Source organism: Rhinoraja longicauda, chromosome 44 (genome assembly GCF_053455715.1).
Source record: "Rhinoraja longicauda isolate Sanriku21f chromosome 44, sRhiLon1.1, whole genome shotgun sequence".
In the NCBI taxonomy this organism is placed as follows: Eukaryota; Metazoa; Chordata; class Chondrichthyes; order Rajiformes; family Arhynchobatidae; genus Rhinoraja; species Rhinoraja longicauda.
In genome coordinates this window covers 4,146,011-4,166,010 of record NC_135996.1, presented here as the reverse complement: position 1 = coordinate 4,166,010, position 20,000 = coordinate 4,146,011, and the positions used below count along the sequence as shown (strand labels likewise).

The following is a 20,000-nucleotide window of genomic DNA, read 5'->3' as shown; positions in this document are numbered from 1 at the left end:
CACTGGATGGATTTAAGAGAGAGTTAGATAGAGCTCTAGGGGCTAGCGGAATCAAGGGGTATGGGGAGAAGGCAGGCACGGGTTACTGATTGTGGACGATCAGCCATGATCACAATGAATGGTGGTGCGTACAGGCTCGAAGGGCCGAATGGCCTCCTCCTGCACCTATGTTTCTATGTTTCAATGCTACCTTTCTCACACAGAGGGTGGTGGGTGTGTGGAACGAGCTGCCGGAGGAGGCAGTTGAGGCTGGGACTATCGCAACGTTTAAGAATCTTGGAATCATCCTTGATCAAACCCTCTCCTTCGACAAACACATCAAACACATCACAAAGACAGCCTTCTTCCACCTCAAAAACATTGCCCGTCTCCGTCCATCCCTCTCCTCCACAGCTGCAGAAACCCTCATCCACGCCTTCATCACCTCCCGTCTGGACTACTGCAACAGCCTCCTCTATGGCGCACCCTCAAAAATCATCAATAAACTTCAATACATTCAAAACTCCGCTGCCCGTCTACTCACACACACCTCGATCCGTGACCATATCACCCCCGTCCTTTATAAACTCCACTGGCTCCCCATCCCCCAGAGAATCCAGTACAAAATCCTCCTCATAACCTACAAAGCCCTCCATAACCTGGCCCCATCCTACCTGACCGACCTCCTCCACAGGCACACTCCCACCTGCACCCTCCGCTCTGCCGCTGCCAATCTCCTATCCCCCCACATCCGGACTAAACTCAGATCCTGGGGGGACAGGGCTTTCTCCATCGCTGCTCCCACCCTATGGAACTCACTACCCCAAACCGTCAGAGACTCCCCCACACTCACCACATTCAAAACATCGCTGAAGTCTCACCTGTTCAGCACTGCCTTCAACCACTGAAGGTCACCTCACCTACTGTCTCCTTTCTCTGTTCATTTATTTATTTACTTATTTATCTATTTATTAATTTCCCTATGTTCTCAAAATCTCTGTAAAGCGTCTTTGAGTGTATGAAAAGCGCTATATAAATAAAATGTATTATTATTATTATTAAGAAACATTTGGACAGGCACATGGATAGGACGGGTTTGGTGGGACTAGCGGAGATGGGGCATGTTGGCCGGCGTGGGCAGGTTGGGTCGAAGGGCCTGTTTCCACGCTGTACCTCCATGTGACACTATGCCTCGTCTCTCCACAGTTATCCAGTTCTTCTGCCTGATCCCCATGTACATCAAGGAGCAGCTGAAACGACGAATCGGCGAGCGTGAGTACCGTCCACTGCCCGTTACACTAGGGGGCGATGTACAGAGGGGCCGATCGACCCACAAACCCGCACGGGGGGCGCGTCTTTGGGACGCGTGGGGGGGAAACCGGAGCGCCCGGTGGGAACCCACGCGGGTCAATAGACAACAGGTGCAGGAGGAGGCCATTCGGCCCTTCGAGCCAGTACGCACCGCCATTCAATGCGATCACGGCTGATCATTTTCAATCAGTACCCCGTTCCTGCCCTCTCCCCATACCCCCTGACTCCACTATCCTTAAGAGCTCTATCTAGCTCTCTCTTGAATGCATTCAGAGATATTGGCCTCCACTGCCCTCTGAGGCGGAGAATTCCACAGATTCACAACTCTCTGACTGAAAAAGGTTTTTCCTCATCTCCGTTCTAAATGGCCGACCCCTTATTCTTAAACTGTGTGTGGCCCCCTGGTTCTGGACTCCCCCAACATTGGGAACATTTTGGCACGGTAGCGCAGCGGTAGAGTTGCTGCTTTACAGCGAATGCAGCGCCGGAGACTCAGGTTCGATCCTGACTACGGGTGCTGCACTGTAAGGAGTTTGTACGTTCTCCCCGTGACCTGCGTGGGTTTTCTCCGAGATCTTCGGTTTCCTCCCACACTCCAAAGACGTACAGGTATGTAGGTTAATTGGCTGGGTAAATGTAAAAATTGTCCCTAGTGGGTGTAGGATAGTGTTAATGTACGGGGATCGCTGGGCGGCACGGACTTGGAGGGCCGAAAAGGCCTGTTTCCGGCTGTATATATATGATATGATATGATGATAACATGTTTCCTGCCTCTAACGTGTCCAACCCCTTAATAATCTTATACGTTTCGATAAGATCTCCTCTCATCCTTCTAAATTCCAGTGTATACAAGCCTGATAAGATCTAGAAACACTGAAGGTCGAAGGATCCTCAGAGACACTCTGAGTTTCCTCAGCTGTCTGAGGTGGTAAAGGCGCTGCCTTGCCTTACCCACCAGTGCGGCAAGGTGTGTTGTCCATGTCAGATCCTCTGTGATGTGGACTCCCAGGCATTTATAGTCAAGTCAAGTCAAATTTATTTGTCACATACACATACCCGATGTGCAGTGAAATGAAAGTGGCAATGCCTGCGGGTTGTGCACAAAAAAGAATTACAGTTACAGCATATAAATAAAGTTAATAAGTTACTAAACATAGCACAAAAAGTGTAGACAAAAATTTAGTCTCTGGGGTTATCAAAGTTGACAGTCCTGATGGCCTGTGGGAAGAAACTCCGTCTCATCCTCTCCGTTTTCACAGCGTGACAGCGGAGGCGTTTGCCTGATCGTAGCATCTGGAACAGTCCGTTACTGGGGTGGCAGGGGTCCCTCATGATCTTGCTTGCTCTGGATCTGCACCTCCTGATGTATAGGTCCTGCAGGGGGGCGAGTGTAGTTCCCATGGTGCGTTCAGCCGAACGCACTACTCTCTGCAGGGCCATCCTGTCCTGGGCAGAGCTGTTCCCAAACCAGACTGTGATGTTGCCGGACAGGATGCTCCCTACAGCCCCAGAGTAGAAGCAACGAAGGATCCTCAGCGACACTCTGAATTTCCTCAGTTGTCTAAGGTGGTAAAGGCGCTGCTTAGCCTTACCCACCAGTGCGGCAATGTGCGTTGCCCACGTCAGATCCTCTGTGATGCGGACTCCCAGGTATTTGAAACTGCTCACCCTATCCACAATAGATAGGGAGGCAGATTATTATCACCATGGATGTCCAGTCACTCTACACTTCCATCCCCCACAAGGATGGTCTCGAAGCCCTCCGTTTCTTCCTCGACCGTAGAACCAGCCAATCCCCATCGACCAACACTCTCCTCCGCCTAGCAGAGCTGGTTCTTACCCTCAACAACTTCTCCTTCGACTTCTCCCACTTCCTCCAAACCAGAGGCGTAGCTATGGGCACTCGCATGGGCCCTAGCTACGCCTGCCTCTTTGTCGGGTACGTCGAACAGTCCCTGTTCCAGACGTACACTGGCCCCATCCCCGAACTCTACCTCCGCTACATCGACGACTGCATTGGTGCTACCTCTTGCACCCATGCAGAACTCACTGACTTTATACACTTCACCTCCAATTTCCATCCTGCCCTTAAATATACCTGGACTATCTCTGACATCTCCCTCCCGTTTCTGGACCTCACCATCTCCATCACAGGAGAAAAACTAGTGACGGACATTTATTACAAGCCCACCGACTCGCACAGCTATCTGGACTACACTTCTTCCCACCCGGTCCCCTGCAAAAAGTCTATCCCCTACTCCCAATTCCTCCGTCTACGCCGCATCTGTGCCCGGGATGAGGTGTTTCAGACTAGGGCTTCCGAGATGTCCTCGTTTTTCAGAAAACGGGGCTTCCCCTCCTCCATTATAGATGAGGCTCTCACTAGGGTCTCTTCTACATCCCGCAGCTCCGCTCTTGCTCCCCATCCCCACACTCGCAACAAGGACAGGATCCCCCTCGTTCTCACCTTCCACCCCACCAGCCAGCGGATCCAACATATCATCCACCAACATTTCCGTCACCTACAACGGGACCCCACCACTGGCCATATCTTCCCATCCCCTCCCCTCTCTGCATTCCGCAGAGACCGTTCCCTCCGCAACTCCCTGGTCCACTCGTCCCTTCCTACCCAAACCACCCTAACCCCAGGCACTTTCCCCTGCAACCGCACGAGATGCAACACCTGTCCCTTTACCTCCCCCCTCAACTCCATCAAAGGACCCAAACAGTCTTTCCAGGTGAGACAGAGGTTCACCTGCACCTCCTCCAACCTCATCTATTGCATCCGCTGCTCTAGATGTCGACTCATCTATATCGGCGAAACCAAGCGCAGGCTCGGCGATCGCTTCGCTGAACACCTGCGCTCGGTCCGCATTAACGCAACTGATCTCCCGGTGGCCCAGCACTTTAACTCCCCCTCCCATTCCCAGTCTGACCTCTCTGTCATGGGCCTCCTCCAGTGCCATAGTGAGGCCCGCCGGAAATTGGAGGAGCAGCACCTCATATTTCGCCTGGGCAGTTTGCGGCCCGGTGGTATGAACGTCGACTTCTCCAACTTCAGATAGCTCCTCTGTCCCTCCCTTCCCCTCCTCCTTCCCAGATCTCCCTCTATCTTCCTGTCTCCACCTATATCCTTCCTTTGTCCCACCCCCGACATCAGTCTGAAGAAGGGTCTCGACCCGAAACGTCACCCATTCCTTCTCTCCCGAGATGCTGCCTGACCCGCTGAGTTACTCCAGCATTTTGTGAATAAATCGATTTGTACCAGCATCTGCAGTTATTTTCTTATATTATCTGAATGGTGTCAAGTTAGGAAAAGGGGACGTACAACGAGATCTGGGGGTCCTAGTGCATCAGTCACTGAAAGGAAGCATGCAGGTACAGCAGGCAGTGAAGAAAGCCAATGGCATGTTGGCCTTCATTACAAGAGGAGTTGAGTATAGGAGCAAAGAGGTCCTTCTGCAGTTGTACAGGGCCCTAGTGAGACCGCACCTGGAGTACTGTGTGCAGTTTTGGTCTCCAAATTTGAGGAAGGATATTCTTGCTATTGAGGGCGTGCAGCGTAGGTTTACTAGGTTAATTCCCGGAATGGCGGGACTGTCATATGTTGAAAGACAGGAGCGACTAGGCTTGTATACACTGGAATTTAGAAGGATGAGAGGGGATCTTATCGAAACGTATAAGATTATTAAGGGGTTGGACACGTTAGAGGCAGGAAACATGTTCCCAATGTTGGGGAAGTCCAGAACCAGGGGCCACACAGTTTAAGAATAAGGGGTCGGCCATTTAGAACAGAGATGAGGAAAAACTTTTCCAGTCAGAGAGTTGTGAATCTGTGGAATTCTCTGCCTCAGAAGGCAGATGGGGGCCAATTCTCTGAATGCATTCAAGAGAGAGCTGGATAGAGCTCTTAAGGATAGCGGAGTAAGGGGGTACGGGGAGAAGGCAGGAACGGGGTACTGATTGAGAATGATCAGCCATGATCACATTGAATGGCGGTGCTGGTTCGAAGGGCCGAATGGCCTCATCCTGCACCTATTGTCTATTGTCTAAAGCTGTCCACAGTGTGAAGTGCAGTCGGGTATTGGAACAGGGGCCTGCCCCACTGGGTTACTCTGGCGCTCCATGCACGCCTTGCCTAGCAGCCGGCACCTGCCGTTTGTACCCAGCCACCCGGACCTTCTCTCCACAGCCATCTCGGACGCCCTGGACAAAGTGACCCGGGAGTTTGAGTTCAACATCTCCGTGGAGCACCACTTCCACATCTACGCCAACCAGTCCAAGAGCATCTCGCACATCGCCCTGGACATCATGGAGGAGATCAGGCAGAAGGTCGGCGGCATCTACGAGTTCATCGGCATCTTCGGCTACAGCTCCACCATCATGATGCTGTACCTCTACATCCAGTGAGTCCGGGCAGGGTCGGTCGCCAACTGTCCCGTATTAGCCGGGACATCCCGTACATTGGGCTAAACTGGTTTGTCCCGTACGAGACCGCCCTTGTCCCGTATTACGCCTGGGGGCGCTGTAGGCACGGACTCTGTAGGCCCGGACACTGTAGGCCCGGACACTGTAGGCCCGGACACTGTAGGCAAGGACACTGTAGGCCCGGACACTGTAGGCAAGGACACTGTTGGCCCGGACACTGTAGGCCCGGACACTGTAGGCCCGGACACTCTAGGCCCGGACACTGTAGGCCCGGACACTGTAGGCCCGGACACTGTAGGCCCGGACACTGTAGGCCCGGACACTGTAGGCCCGGACACTCTAGGCCCGGACACTGTAGGCCCGGACACTGTAGGCCCGGACACTCTAGGCCCGGACACTGTAGGCCTGGACACTCTAGGCCCGGACACTGTAGGCCCGGACAGTGTAGGCCCGGAGGCCTGGACGCCGCCTAACGGAGGTTGCCTAGCAACACGCCTCCCGAACCGGGCGGCCGCCATTGGTGGAGAGTGAGCACTTGGCCGCGGGTGGTGACGTCATCTTTTGTCCCTTATCTGAGAGCGAGGAGGTTGGCAACCCTAAGTGAGTCCCAACTCCAGGTACACACATCCTCCGGGCACGCAAGGTGGCACACGATGCCAACCTGGGTGGGATTGCAGATCCCTCCGTAACTCCCTGGTCCACTCGTCCCTTCCCACCCAAACCACCCCCTCCCCGGGCACTTTCCCCTGCAACCGCACGAGATGCAACACCTGTCCCTTTACCTCCCCCCTCGACTCCATCCAAGGACCCAAACAGTCTTTCCAGGTGAGGCAGAGGTTCACCTGCACCTCCTCCAACCTCATCTACTGCATCCGCTGCTCCAGGTGTCAGCTTCTCTACATCGGCGAGACCGAGCGCAGGCTCGGCGATCGTTTCGCTCAACACCTCCGCTCAGTCCGCCTTAACCAACCTGATCTCCCGGTGGCTCAGCACTTCAACCCCCCCCTCCCACTCCCGCACTGACCTTTCTGTCCTGGGCCTCCTCCACTGTCAGAGTGAGGCCCAGCGCAAATTGGAGGAACAGCACCTCATATTTCGCTTGGGCAGCTCGCACCCCAGCGGTATGAACATTGACTTCTCCAACTTTAAGTAGCCCTTGCTTTCTTCTCTCTCTCTCTCCATCCCCTCCCTCTTCCCAGTTCTCCCACTAGTCTTCCTGTCTCCGACTACATCCTACCCTTGTCCCGCCCCCTCCCCTGACATCAGTCTGAAGAAGGGTCTCGACCCGAAACGTCACCCATTCCTTCTCTCCAGAGATGCTGCCCGACCCGCTGAGTTACTCCAGCACTTTGTGTCTCCACCTGGGATTGTAGATAGATTTGTTCGGTTTGGTTCGGTTGAGATTGTTTTTATTTGATTCACTTTGGTTCACTTTAGTCTGGTCTGCTTTTCTTTAGTTGAGTTTAATTTAGTTTAGTTTAATTTAGTTTCATAGAGTCCTACAGCACAGAAAGAGGCCCTTCGGCCCATCGTGTCCGTGCCGCCCGTTACCAAACACAGTCTAATTTTAATCCCATTCTCCCGCATTTGGACCGTCGCCCTGAATGTTGTAGCATTTCAAGTGCCCGTCCAAATGCCTCTTAAACGTTGTGAGTGTTCCCGCCTCCACCACCAACCCCAGGCAGTGAGTTCCAGACTCCAACCACCCTCTGGGTGAAAAAGGTTCTTTCTCACATCCCTCCCCTTACCCTGTATCTATGTCCCCTCGTTGTTGAACCTTCCACCAGTGGAAGAAGTTCCCCAGCCATCTACCTTATCTATGCCCCTCATGATCTCGTACACCTCGATCATGTCCCCTCTCAGCCTTCTCTGCTCCAGGGAAAACAACCCCAGTCTGCCCAGTCTCTCCTCATAGCCGAGGCCCTTCATCCCTGGTGAATCTCCTCTGCACCCTCTCCAAAGCCATCACATCCCTTCTATAATGTGGTGACCAGAACTGTACACAATACTCCAGCTGTGGCCTCACCAGTGCAATTCCATCATTACCCCACTACTTCTATATTCGAATGCCCCGGCTAATGAAGGCCAGTGACCCATATGCCTTTTTGATCCACCCTGTCCACCTGTCCTGTTGCTTTCAAGGACTTGTGTACCTGTACTCCAAAGGTCCCTCTGTACCCCTGTCTTCCCTAGGGTTTAATTTAGTTTAGTTTAGTAACTGTCTGTGATTCTGGAGGAGTGCGTTGTCACGCACGAGCTGTCCTCAGTGTACAGATACACACTGTCGCGTGGCGGTTGACTTGCTGCATGCTAAACTAAACGAAGATACAGGACAAAGGGAATAACGTTTAGTGCAAGATTATGTCCAGTGACGTCCGATCAAAGACAGTCCGAGGGTCTCCAATGAGGTAGAGGGGAGGTCAGGACCGCTCTCTAGTTGGTGAGAGGACGGTTCAGTTGCCCGATAACAGCCGGGAAGAAACTGCCCCATAATCTGGAGGTGTGGGAGGGTCTCCACACTTCTGTACCTCTTGCCCCGATGGGAGAGGGGAGGAGAGGGGGTGACGGGGGGGGGTGAGACTGGTCCGTGATTATGCCGCTGGCCTTGCCGAGGCAGCGCGAGGTGTAGGTGGAGTCGGTGGAAGGGAGGGCGGTTTGTTTGTGCGTGCGTGCGACGGTCTGGGCCGCGTCCACAACGACTCTCCGCGGTTTCTTTGCCGGGTCTCGGATGGAGCCGTTCCCAAACCGTGCGGCCCCCCGATAAGAAACGCCCTCCCGCTGAGTTACTCCAGCCCTCGTTGCCCTCGCGCATCGATGAGCCTTGGGCGCCCAACACCCTGACTGTCGCCGGTTTGTGCGTTTGTCCCTCCTCGGACCACTGTCGGTCGGTCGGTCGGTCTGTGCTCACCACTGCAGTCCACAAGCCTTGCCGTTTCAGAGATGCTCCGACCCAGTCGTCTGGCCAGAACAATTTGGCCCTTGTCAAAGTCGCTCAGGTCTTTACTCCTGCCCATCTCTCCTGCATCCAACACGTCAACTTCAAGAACTGACTGTTCACTTGCTGCCTAATATATCCCACCCCTCGACAGGTGCCATTGTAACGAGACAACCAATGTGATTCACTTCGCCTGTCAGTGGTCAGATTGTTTTGGCTGACGTATGTAAATGCAAAAAATCAAAGAAGAATAGTGCATTAATAATAATAGTCTACGTAGTACATGATCTATATATCTATGTGTATTTAGAGTATGGACATTTTTTTCCTCGTTTATTATATTGTTTACAGTGCACTATGACGATGGACACAGAATGCTGGAGCAACTCAGCGGGGGGCAGCATCTCGGGAGAGAAGGAATGGGTGACGTTTCGGGTCGAGTCTGAAGAAGGGTCTCGAACCCGAAACGTCACCCATTCCTTCTCTCCAGAGATGCTGCCCGACCCGCTGAGTTACTCCAGCATTTTGTGTCTGCCTTCCTGCATGTTTGCATGTTCTGCTGCAACTAGGGGTTGCCAACTGTCCCGTATTAGCCGGGACATCCCGTGTGCTAAATTGGGGCTAAATTGGTTTGTCTCGTAGGGGACCGCCCTTGTCCCATATTAGGCCCGGGAAGGCGCTGTAGGCCCAGACACTGTAGGCCCGGACACTGTGGGCCTGGACACTGTAGGTCCAGACACTGTAGACCCGGACACTGTGGGCCCGGACACTGTAGGCCTGGACACTGTAGGCCCGGGGACCACTGTAGGCCCGGACACTGTGGGCCCGGACACTGTAGGTCCGGACACTGTAGACCCGGACACTGTGGGCCCGGACACTGTAGGCCTGGACACTGTAGGCCCGGGGACCGTTGTAGGCCCGGACTTTGTAGGCCCAGACACTGTAGGCCCTGACACTGTAGGCCTGGACACTGTAGGCCCGGGGGCTGTTGTAGGCCCGGACACTGTAGGCCCTGACACTGTAGGCCTGGACACTGTAGGCCCGGGGGCTGTTGTAGGCCCGGACACTGTAGGCCCTGACACTGTAGGCCTGGACACTGTAGGCCCGGGGGCTGTTGTAGGCCCGGACACATTAGGCCCGGACACTGTAGGCCTGGACACTGTAGGCCCGGGGGCTGTTGTAGGCCCGGACACTGTAGGCCCGGACACAGTAGGCCCGGACACTGTAGGCCTGGACACTGTAGGCCCGGGGGCTGTTGTAGGCCCGGACACTGTAGGCCCGGACACTGTAGGCTAATGAAGTGTGTTTGGGGAGCGGGGCCGAGTGTGTTCGCCTAACGGAGGTTGCCTAGCAACCCGCCTCCCGGCCCGGGGCGACTACCATTGGTGGAGCGGGAGCACGTGGCCGCTGGCTGGGTGAGGTCACGTGGGGGCGCGTGGAGCGGTGACGTCACCTCGTCCCATATTTGCGAGTGGGATAGTTGGCAACCACTAGCTTCTGTCTGTGGCGGTTCTATCTGGACCACGAATGGTCCCCTCCTGGCCCTCCCGGCCCTTGCAGTCACGGTCTCCCTGCTTCTCACCCTCCCAGGGCCCTGATCTACCGGAAGAACTACCTGTTCCGGGACGACTTCGACAACTGCTACATCACCAAGCAGTTCATCCAGATCGACGTGATGCGGGCCAGGACCGGCAAAAGCACCGTGCTGCCGCTCAGCTTCCGCGAGGCCTCTCGCTACATCCAGCCCTGTGAGTGTACCTAGGAGACGCCGCGGGTAGAGCCCGTTCCATCCCCACCTCGGGCGCTGTCTGCGAGCTGCAAGTCACAGGGGCCACACCGTTTAAGAACAAGGGGTCGGCCATTTTGAACGGAGATGAGGAAAAACCTTTTCACTCAGAGAGTTGTGAATCTGTGGAATTCTCTGCCTCAGAAGGCTTGTATACACTGGAATTTAGAAGGACGAGAGGAGATCTTATCGAAACGTATAAGATTATTAAGGGGTTGGACACGTTGGAGGCAGGAAACATGTTCCCAATGTTGGGGGAGTCCAGAACCAGGGGCCACACAGTTTAAGAATAAGGGGTCGGCCATTATGAACGTAGATGAGGAAAAACATTTTTCAGTCAGAGAGTTGTGAATCTGTGGAATTCTCTGCCTCAGAAGGCAGTGGAGGCAATTCTCTGAATGCTTTCAAGAGAGAGCTAGATAGAGCTCTTAAGGATAGCGGAGTCATGGGGTATGGGGAGAAGGCAGGAACGGGGTACTGATTGTGGATGATCAGCCCTGATCACATTGAATGGCGGTGTGGCTCGAAGGGTCGAATGGCCTCCTCCTGCAACTATTGTCTGTTGTCTAAGTTCAATCTGCAAGTCATAGAAACATAGAAACATAGAAAACAGGTGCAGGAGGAGGCCATTCGGCCCTTCGAGCCTGTACGCACCGCCATTCATTGTGATCACGGCTGATCGTCCACAATCAGTACCCCGTGCCTGCCTTCTCCCCATATCCCTTGATTCCACTAGCCCCTAGAGCTCTATCTAACTCTCTCTTAAATCCATCCAGTGAATCGGCCTCCACTGCCCTCTGTGGCAGAGAATTCCACACATTCACAACTCTCTGGGTGAAAAAGTTTTTTTCTCACCTCAGTTTTAAACGGCCTCCCCTTTATTCTTAGACTGTGTGGCCCCTGGTTCTGGACTCCCCCCAACATCGGGAACATTTTTCTGCATCTAGCTTGTCCAGTCCTTTGATAAATTTTATAGGTCTCTATAAGATCCCCCTCTCATCCTTCTAAACCCAGTGAATACAAGGCCGGTCTTTCCAATCTTTCCTCGTACGACAGTCCCGCCATCCCGGGGGATTATCCTGGTGAAGGTGAAGCAGTAGTAAAGAAAGGCAAAGCACATTTATACCAAGAGGTTGTGTAATAAGGAACTGCAGATGCTGCTTTAAACTGTAGATCGACAACAACTGCTGGAGTAACTCAGCGGGACAGGCAGCATCTCTGGAGAGAAGGAATGGGTGACGTTTCGGGTCGAGACCCTTCTTCAGACGGCTTGTGTACACAAAACAAGGGATGTAATGCTGAGGCTGTATAAGGCGCTGGTCTGGCCACATTTGGAGCGTTTGCGAGCAGATTTTGGGCCCCGTATCTGAGGAAGGGCGTGCCGGCACTGGAGAGGGTCCAGAGGAGGTTTTACAAGAACGATCCCAGGAACGAGCGGGTTGACGTGCGATGGGCGTTTGTGGGCACTGGGCCTGTACTCGCTGGAGTTTAGAAGGATGAGGGGGGACCTCATTGAAACGTACAGAACAGCGAGCGGCCTGGATAGAGTGGATGTGAGAGGATGTTTCCACTGGTGGGAGAGTCTAGGACCAGAGGGCACAGCCTCAGAATTAAAGACGTTCCTTTAGGAAGGAGACGAGGGGGGATTTCTTTAGTCAGAGGGTGGTGATCTGTGGGATTCTTTGCCACAGACGGCCGTGGAGGCCACAAGTCAGTGGGTATTTTTAAGGCAGAGATAGATAGATTCTTGATCAGTGCGGGTGTCAGGGGTTATGGGGAGAAGGCAGGAGAATGGGGTTAGGAGGGAGAGATAGATCAGCCAAGGTTGAATGGCGGAGCGGACTTGATGGGCCGAATGGCCTAATTCTGCTCCTATCACATGAGATTGGGAGGGGAGCGGGGGAGAAAGGAGGGGAGGGGGAAGAGGGGAGGAGAGTGGAGGGGAGGAGAGGGGATGGGGTGGGGGAGGAGAGGGGAGATGGGAGGGGAGTTTGAAAGGTAGCAGGGCACTTGTGGTCACCGCCTGTTAGGGTTGCCAACTGTCCCCGTATTAGCCGGGACATCCTGTAATTTTGGGCTAAATTGTTTTTCCCGTACGGGACCGCCCTTGTCCCGTATTAGGCCCGGGGGGACGCTGTAGGCCCGGACGCTTAGGCCCGGACACTGTAGGCCCGGACAGTGTGGGCCCGGACAGTGTAGGCCCGGACACTGTAGGCCCGGACACTGTAGGCCCGGACAGTGTAGGCATGGACAATGTAGGCCCGGACACTGTAGGGCCCGGACACTGTAGGCCCGGACAGTGAGTGGGCCCGGACACTGTCGGCCCGGACGCTGTAGGCCCGGAACGCTGTAGGCCCGGACCACTGTGTAGGCCCGGGACACTGTGTAGGCCCGGACACTGTAGACCCGGACAGTGTAGGCCCGGACATTGTAGGCCCGGACAGTGTGTAGGCCGGACACTTTGGGCCCCGGACAGTGTAGGCCCAGACACTGTAGGCCGGGACACTGTGGGCCCAGACACTGTAGGCCCGGACACTGTAGGCCCGGACACTGTAGGCCCCAGACACTGTAAGCCCTGGACACGGTGTAGGCCCAGACAGTGTAGGCCCGGACATTGTAGGCCTGGACAGTGTGTAGGCCCCGGACACTGTAGGCCCGGAGGCCCAGGCGCCGCCTAGTGGAGGTTGCCTAGCAACCCGCCTCCCGGACCGGGGAGCGGCCGCCATTGTGGAGCGGGAGCGCGTGGCCGCTGGGCCGGGGGGCACGGGGGGAGCGGTGACGTCACCCTTTGTCCCGTATTTGGGAGCGAGGAAGTTGGCAACCCCTACTAATGCGGGACAAGGGCGGGACAAACCAATATAGGGGACGTCCCGGCTAACACGGTTCAGTTGGCGACCCTACGGCCTGTGAAAGCAGACTTGACGATCGAAGCCTGGGGGTGAACGTCAGTCTGCAGCGAACGTCAGCTTGGCTCTGACCCCTGGCCTCCCTCCCCCCCAGGCTCGCTCTACCTCAGCGTGAAGGAGCGGAAGAAGTATCTGATCGGCTTCGCCAGGGTCCTCCGCCAGGGGATCGCCATCCTGGTCATCGTCCTCCTGACTACAGCATCTACTGGTGCTGGACATGATCAGCTACCATCTGCAGGTGGAAATCATCGCCCGATGTGAGTCCACACACCCCACACACTTGCCTTTTGGTCGCACGCCCAGTTTGGGCAAAGGTTTAACATTCTCTCTCCCCCCCACCCCTCCCTCGTCTGTTCACACCAAAACGAATGTGCGTTGGCCTTCGTAACGAGAGATTTGGAGTACAGGAGCAAAGAAGGTCCTTCAGAAATAACTCTCTCCCCCCACTCTCCCCCTATCTCTCTCCCCGTCCTCTCTCCCCCTTTGTAACTCTCTCTCTCCCCGTCTCTCTCTCCCCACTCTCTCTCTCCTCTCTCTCTCCCCCCTCTCTCTAACTCTCTCTTCCCCTCTCTCTCTGACTGTAACTCTCCCTCTCTCTCCCCCTCTCTCTCTCTCCCCATCTCTGTAACTCTCCCCCTCTCTCTCCTCTCTCCCCCTCTCTCTCTCCCCCTCCTTCTCTCTCTCTCTGTCACTGTAACTCTCTCTCTCTCTCTCTCTCTCTCCGCTCTCTCTCTCTCTCTCTCTCTCTCTCTCTCTCTCTCTCTCTCTCTCTCTCTCTCTCTCTCTCTCTCTCTCTCTCTCTCGTCTCTGTAACTCTCTCTCCCCCCTCTCTCTAACTCCCCCCCTCTCTCTCTCCCCCCCCCTCTCTCTCCCCCTCTCTCTAACTCCCCCCTCTCTCTCTCTCCCACCCTCTCTCTCTCCCCCCTCTCTCTAACTCCCCCCCTCTCTCTCTCCCCCCCCCTCTCTCTCCCCCCTCTCTCTAACTCCCCCCTCTCTCTCTCTCCCCACCCTCTCTCTCTCCCCCCTCTCTCTAACTCTCCCCCCCTCTCACTCTCTCCCCCTCCCTCTCTCTCTCTCTCTCTGTCACTGTAACCCTCTCTCTCTCTCTCTCTCTCTCTCTCTCTCTCTCTCTGTCTGTCACTCCCCCCTCTCTCTCTCTCTCTGTCTGTAACCCTCTATCTCTCTCTCCCCCATCTCTGTAACTCTCCCCTCTCTCTCTCTGTCCCCCATCTCTGTAACTCTCTCTCCCCTCTCTCTCTCCCCCATCTCTGTAACTCTCTCTCCCTCTCTCTCTCTCTCTCTCTCTCTCTCCCCCCCCCTCTCTCTCCCCCCCCCCCCTCTCTCTCCCTCTCTCTCCCTCTCTCTCCCTCTCTCCCTCTCTCTCTCTCTCTCTCTCTCATCTCTCTCTCTCTCTCCACAGCGCCGGTGATTCTGGGGGTCTCTGTGAGTGGTTCGGGTTACGCCTCGGACATCTACCGCAACGTGGTGCCGCCTTCGACTCTGTGCAGAGCAGTAACGTGACAGTCATCTCCCGCACGTGCTTCCTGCGGCCATCGCCGCCCAACTACAAGATATACACCCTCATCGGTGAGTGGGGAGAGTCGGGGGAGGGAGCGGGGGGCAGAGGGGAGGGGAAAGGCAGGGGTGGGGAGAGGGGAGCAGAGGGGAGGGGAGAAGGCAGGGTGGGCAGAGGATGAAGGGGGGCCAATAGACAATAGACAATGGACAATGGACAATGGACAATAGACAATAGGTGCAGGAGGAGGCCATTCGCCCTTCGAGCCTGTACGCGCCGCATTCAATGTGATCATGGCTGATCATTCTCAATCAGTACCCCGTTCCTGCCTTCTCCCCTGACTCCGCTATCCTTAAGAGCTCTATCCAGCTCTCTCTCGAATGCATTCAGAGAATCGGCCTCCACTGCCCTCTGAGGCAGAGAATTCCACAGATCACAACTCTCTGACTGGAAACGTTTTTCCTCGTCTCCGTTCTAAATGGCCGACCCCTTATTCTTAAACTGTGTTGTTCTGGACTCCCCCCAACATTGGGAGCATGTTTCCTGCCTCTAACGTGTCCGACCCCTTAATAATCTTATACGTTTCGATAAGATCCGCTCTCGTCCTTCTAATTCCAGTGTATACAAGCCCAGTCGCTCCGGTCTGTCAACATACGACAGTCCCGCCATTCGGGAATTAACCCTGGTGAACCTACGCTGCACGCCCTCAATAGCAAGAATGTCCTTCCTCAATTTGGAGACCAAAACTGCACACAGTACTCCAGGTGCGGTCTCACTAGGGCCCTGTACAACTGCACACAGTACTCCAGGTGTGGTCTCACTAGGGCCCTGTACAACTGCACACAGTGCTCCAGGTGCGGTCTCACTAGGGCCCTGTACAACTGCACACAGTACTCCAGGTGTGGTCTCACTAGGGCCCTGTACAACTGCACACAGTACTCCAGGTGCGGTCTCACTAGGGCCCTGTACAACTGCACACAGTACTCCAGGTGCGGTCTCACCAGGGCCCTGTACAACTGCAGAAGGACCTCTTTGCTCCTATAATGTCACCCATCCATATTCTCCAGAGTTGCTGCCTGACCCGCTGAGTTACAATAGACATTAGACCACCTCCCATTGCCTGAGCTTGTTCTGCTGCAGGGGTCATGTACGGATGCGTTTTCTTCATCGTGCTGTTTGGCTCGTACATGACGAGCTTCGGCGGTACGTCTGTTCGATCTACTACCCGTCGAGAGAGCAGGTACAGAGCGGGCATTTGCCGAACGCTGACAGCTTTCACGTTATCAGCTTACTATTATTAGTATATTATTATTATTACCCAGTGTTCCCAGCTGCCGCCTCACAGCGCCGGAGAGCCGGGTTCATCCCGTCCGCGGCGCCGTCTGTGCGGAGTTTGCACGTCTCTCTCCCCGTGACCCGCGTGGGTTTTCTCCGGGCGCTCCGGTTTCCCCCCACGCTCCAAGACGTGCGGGTCCGTAGGTTGATTGGCTTCGGTAAAATTGTAATTGTCCCCAGTGTGTGTGTGCGTGTGGGGGATAGTATCAGTGTGCGGGGATCGCTGGTCGGCGCGGACCCGGTGGGCCGAAGGGCCTGTTTCCGAGCTGTGTCTCTAAAGTCTAAGTAAGAAAGGCTCTTGTCGCTGCGTGCGATCCAGTCAACGGAGAGACAACACACGATTACAATCCAGCCGTCCACAGTGGACAGACACGGATAAAGGGGAATAATAACGTTCAGTGCGAGGTCAGGGTCCGATCGAGGATAGTCCGAGGGTCTCCAGTGAGGTAGACGGGAGGTCAGGACCGCTCTCTAGTTGGTGAGGAGGACGGTTCAGTTGCCCGATAACAGCCGGGAAGAAACCGCCCCTGAATCTGGAGGTGTGGGAGGGTCTCCACACTTCTGTACCTCTTGCCCCGATGGAGAGGGGGGGAGAGGGGGTGACCGGGGGGTGAGACTGGGCCTTGATTAGTCAAGTCAAGTCAATTTTATTTGTATAGCACATTAAAAACAACCCACGTTGACCAAGTGCTGTACATCTGATTAGGTACTAAGGAAAAAAAATGAAACACGCAAACAGTTCCCAGCGCCTCCTCAATGAGCCTCAAACGCTAGGGAGTAGAAATAGGTTTTGAGCCTGGACTTAAAGGAGGGATGGAGGGGGCAGTTCTGATGGGGAGAGGGATGCTGTTCCACAGTCTAGGAGCTGCAACCGCAAAAGCGCGGTCACCCCTGAGCTTAAGCCCAGACCGCGGGATAGTGAGTAGCCCCAAGTCGGCCGACCTGAGGGACTGGAGTTAGAGAGGGGGGTTAGAAGATTTTTGATGTAGGGGGGGGGAATGTCCATTTAGGGCTTTATACGTGAATAGGAGGAGCTTGAAGTTGATTCTGTACCGTACAGGGAGCCAGTGGAGAGAGGCCAGAAATCGGGGTGATGTGGTCCCTTTTACGGGTACCCGTCAGGGGTCTCGCTGCGGCGTTTTGGACCAGTTGCAGGCGGGACGGGGGAAGATTGGCTGATCCAGTGTATAGGGAGTTGCAGTAGTCTAGGCGGGCTGCTGCCTTGTACTGCTGCCTTGCCGTCCCTCCCTCCCTCTCTCCCACAGCGCGGCACTCCCTCCCTCCCTCCCTCCCTCCCTCCCTCCCTCCCTCCCTCCCTCCCTCCCTCCCTCCCTCCCTCCCTCCCTCCCTCCCTCCCTCCCTCCTCACCGCCCCTCCTCCTCCCTCCTCACCACCCCTCCCTCCCTCCCTCCCTCCCTCCTCACCGCCCCTCCTCCTCCCTCCCTCCCTCCTCCCTCCCTCCCTCCCTCCTCACCGCCCCTCCCTCCCTCCCTCCCCTCCCTCCCTCCTCCCTCCCTCCTCCCTCACCGCCCCTCCCTCCCTCCCTCCCTCCCTCCTCACCGCCCCTCCCTCCCTCCTCACCACCCTCCCTCCTCCCTCCCTCCCTCCCTCCCTCCTCCCTCCCTCCCTCCCTCCCTCCTCACCGCCCTCCCTCCCTCCCTCCCTCCCTCCCTCCCTCCCTCCCTCCCTCCCTCCCTCCCTCCCTCCCTCCCTCCCCTCCCTCCCTCCTCCTCACGCCCCTCCCTCCCTCCCTCCCTCCCTCCCTCCCTCCCTCCCTCCCTCCCTCCCTCCCTCCCTCCCTCCCTCCCCTCCCTCTCCGCACCCCATCTCCCTCTCCGGGGCAGGGAGAGGGTGTGTGTGTGTGTGTGCGGGGGGGGGGGTGATGTACAGAACGTGGGGCAGGGGGGGGGCAGAGTGGGGGGAGGGAGGGAGGGGGGAGTGGATGCTGTTGCTCTCTGCAGTGCGGCACCTCATTGCCCACCCCCCCCCCCCCACGTCTCGTGCAGGAACGGGACCTGCTACTTGTACAACCAGATCCACTCCAAACGCAGCTCGCTCATCAACGCGCTCTTCAGAACGGTGCAGAAGAACACCACGGACGCGGGTCACACCAACTTCCTGCTGGTCCTGCAGCAAGGTAGGTCGCGCCAAGGCCCGGGGCCGCCATCTGTCCCGTATCAACCGGGACGTCCCCGTATCGAAGGGCCGAATGGCCTCCTCCTGCACCTATTGTCTATTGTCTTTTGTCTATTGTATCTTTTAACACAGACATAGAAAATAGGTGCAGGAGGTAGTTGAGGTGGGAAACATAGAAACATAGAAAATAGGTGCAGGAGTAGGCCATTCGGCCCTTCGAGCCTGTGCGCACCGCCATTCAATACGATCATGGGCTGATCATCCAGCTCAGTATCCCGTACCTGCCTTCTCTCCATACCCCTGATCCCTTTAGCCACAAGGGCCACATCTAACTCCCTCTTAATATAGCCAATGAACTGGCCTCACTACCTTCTGTGGCAGAGAATTCCACAGATTCTGTGTGAAAAAAAACGTTCTCATCTCGGTCCTAAAAGACTTCCCCCTTATCCTTAAACTGCGTGACCCTTGTTCTGGACTTCCCAACATCGGGAACAATCTTCCTGCATCAGCCTGTCCAACCCCTTAAGGATCTTTGTAAGTTTCTATAAGATCCCCCCTCAATCTTCAAATTCCCAGCGAGTACAAGCCGAGTCTATCCAGTCTTTCTTCATATGAAAGTCCTGCCATCCCAGGGATCAATCTGGTGAACCTTCTCTGTACCCCTCTTGGGCTAGTTCGGTTGACTGCCCTTGTCCCGTCTTAGTAGGGTTGCCAACTTCCTCGCTCCCAAATACAGGACAAAGGGTGATGTCACTGCCCCACGCCCCACATGACCTCGCCCAGCCGGCGGCCACGCGCTCCCGCTCCACCAATGGCGGCCGCCATTGGTGGAGCGGGAGCACGTGGCCGCTGGCTGGGTGAGGTCACGTGGGGCGCGGGGCAGTGGCGTCATTTTGTCCCGTATTTGGGAGCGAGGAAGTTGGCAACCCCTCGTTCTGCGAGAAACCCCCCCCCCCCACTGGAAGTCTCCCCAAAAATGTGTCACCCGGGCTGGGCAAGGCAGCCAATCTCGACCCCATCGGGGACTCCACGGCCGATCGGTGGGGTTGAATTTGCGACCTGCGGCCGGGTCTCTGGAACTCCAGCCCAGCTGGAGCCGGCACATCGACCCCCATCGCCGAGCCACTTTCGTGGTCGGCTGGATAAACCAGCAAAGCTCTGGAACCAAGAGTGCCCGAAAATCAGGGGTGGAACTGCAATGAGTAAATATTACATTTAAGCACAAGGTTATATAACTATATTAATGAATTAAGATAGGGTTAAAATATAAAACACAGCAGAAAAGGCCAATTACCACCTTTTTGGCTGATTATCAATTAATGTGCGAATTCTTCAAGTACTTCGTGTGCTTAGTCGAGTCGCATTTATCAACTCTTTCTTCATAACTTAGTCGTACATAACTTAGTCGTACACTCCAAAGACGTACAGGTATGTAGGTTAATTGGCTGGGTAAATGTAAAAATTGTCCCTCGTGGGTGTAGGATAGTGTTAATGTACGGGGATCGCTGGGCGGCACGGACTTGGTGGGCCGAAAAGGCCTGTTTCCGGCTGTATATATATGATATGATATGATATGATATGATATTTTATGACATTTGTCTTTTATTCACTACCGAGAGAATTGGGATGTGCAAGGGAAAAAGCAAAATAGAAAAAACAAAATAATCT

At 55.3% G+C, this 20,000-nt stretch overlaps 1 protein-coding gene across 1 annotated transcript in view; it reads left to right on the top strand.

Moving 5' to 3' along the window:
• Positions 1–19,551, top strand: part of LOC144612337 (DC-STAMP domain-containing protein 2-like) — a 36,895-nt gene extending 17,344 nt beyond the window's left edge. Inside the window, 11 exon segments of the mRNA XM_078431913.1 lie at positions 1,186–1,251; positions 5,483–5,696; positions 10,244–10,401; positions 13,440–13,495; positions 13,545–13,602; positions 14,766–14,831; positions 14,834–14,932; positions 16,002–16,052; positions 16,055–16,105; positions 18,208–18,333; positions 19,418–19,551. Of these exon segments, the coding sequence (XP_078288039.1) occupies positions 1,186–1,251; positions 5,483–5,696; positions 10,244–10,401; positions 13,440–13,495; positions 13,545–13,602; positions 14,766–14,831; positions 14,834–14,932; positions 16,002–16,052; positions 16,055–16,105; positions 18,208–18,333; positions 19,418–19,551 (1,079 nt within the window).
• The last annotated feature ends 449 nt before the right edge of the window (positions 19,552–20,000 follow it).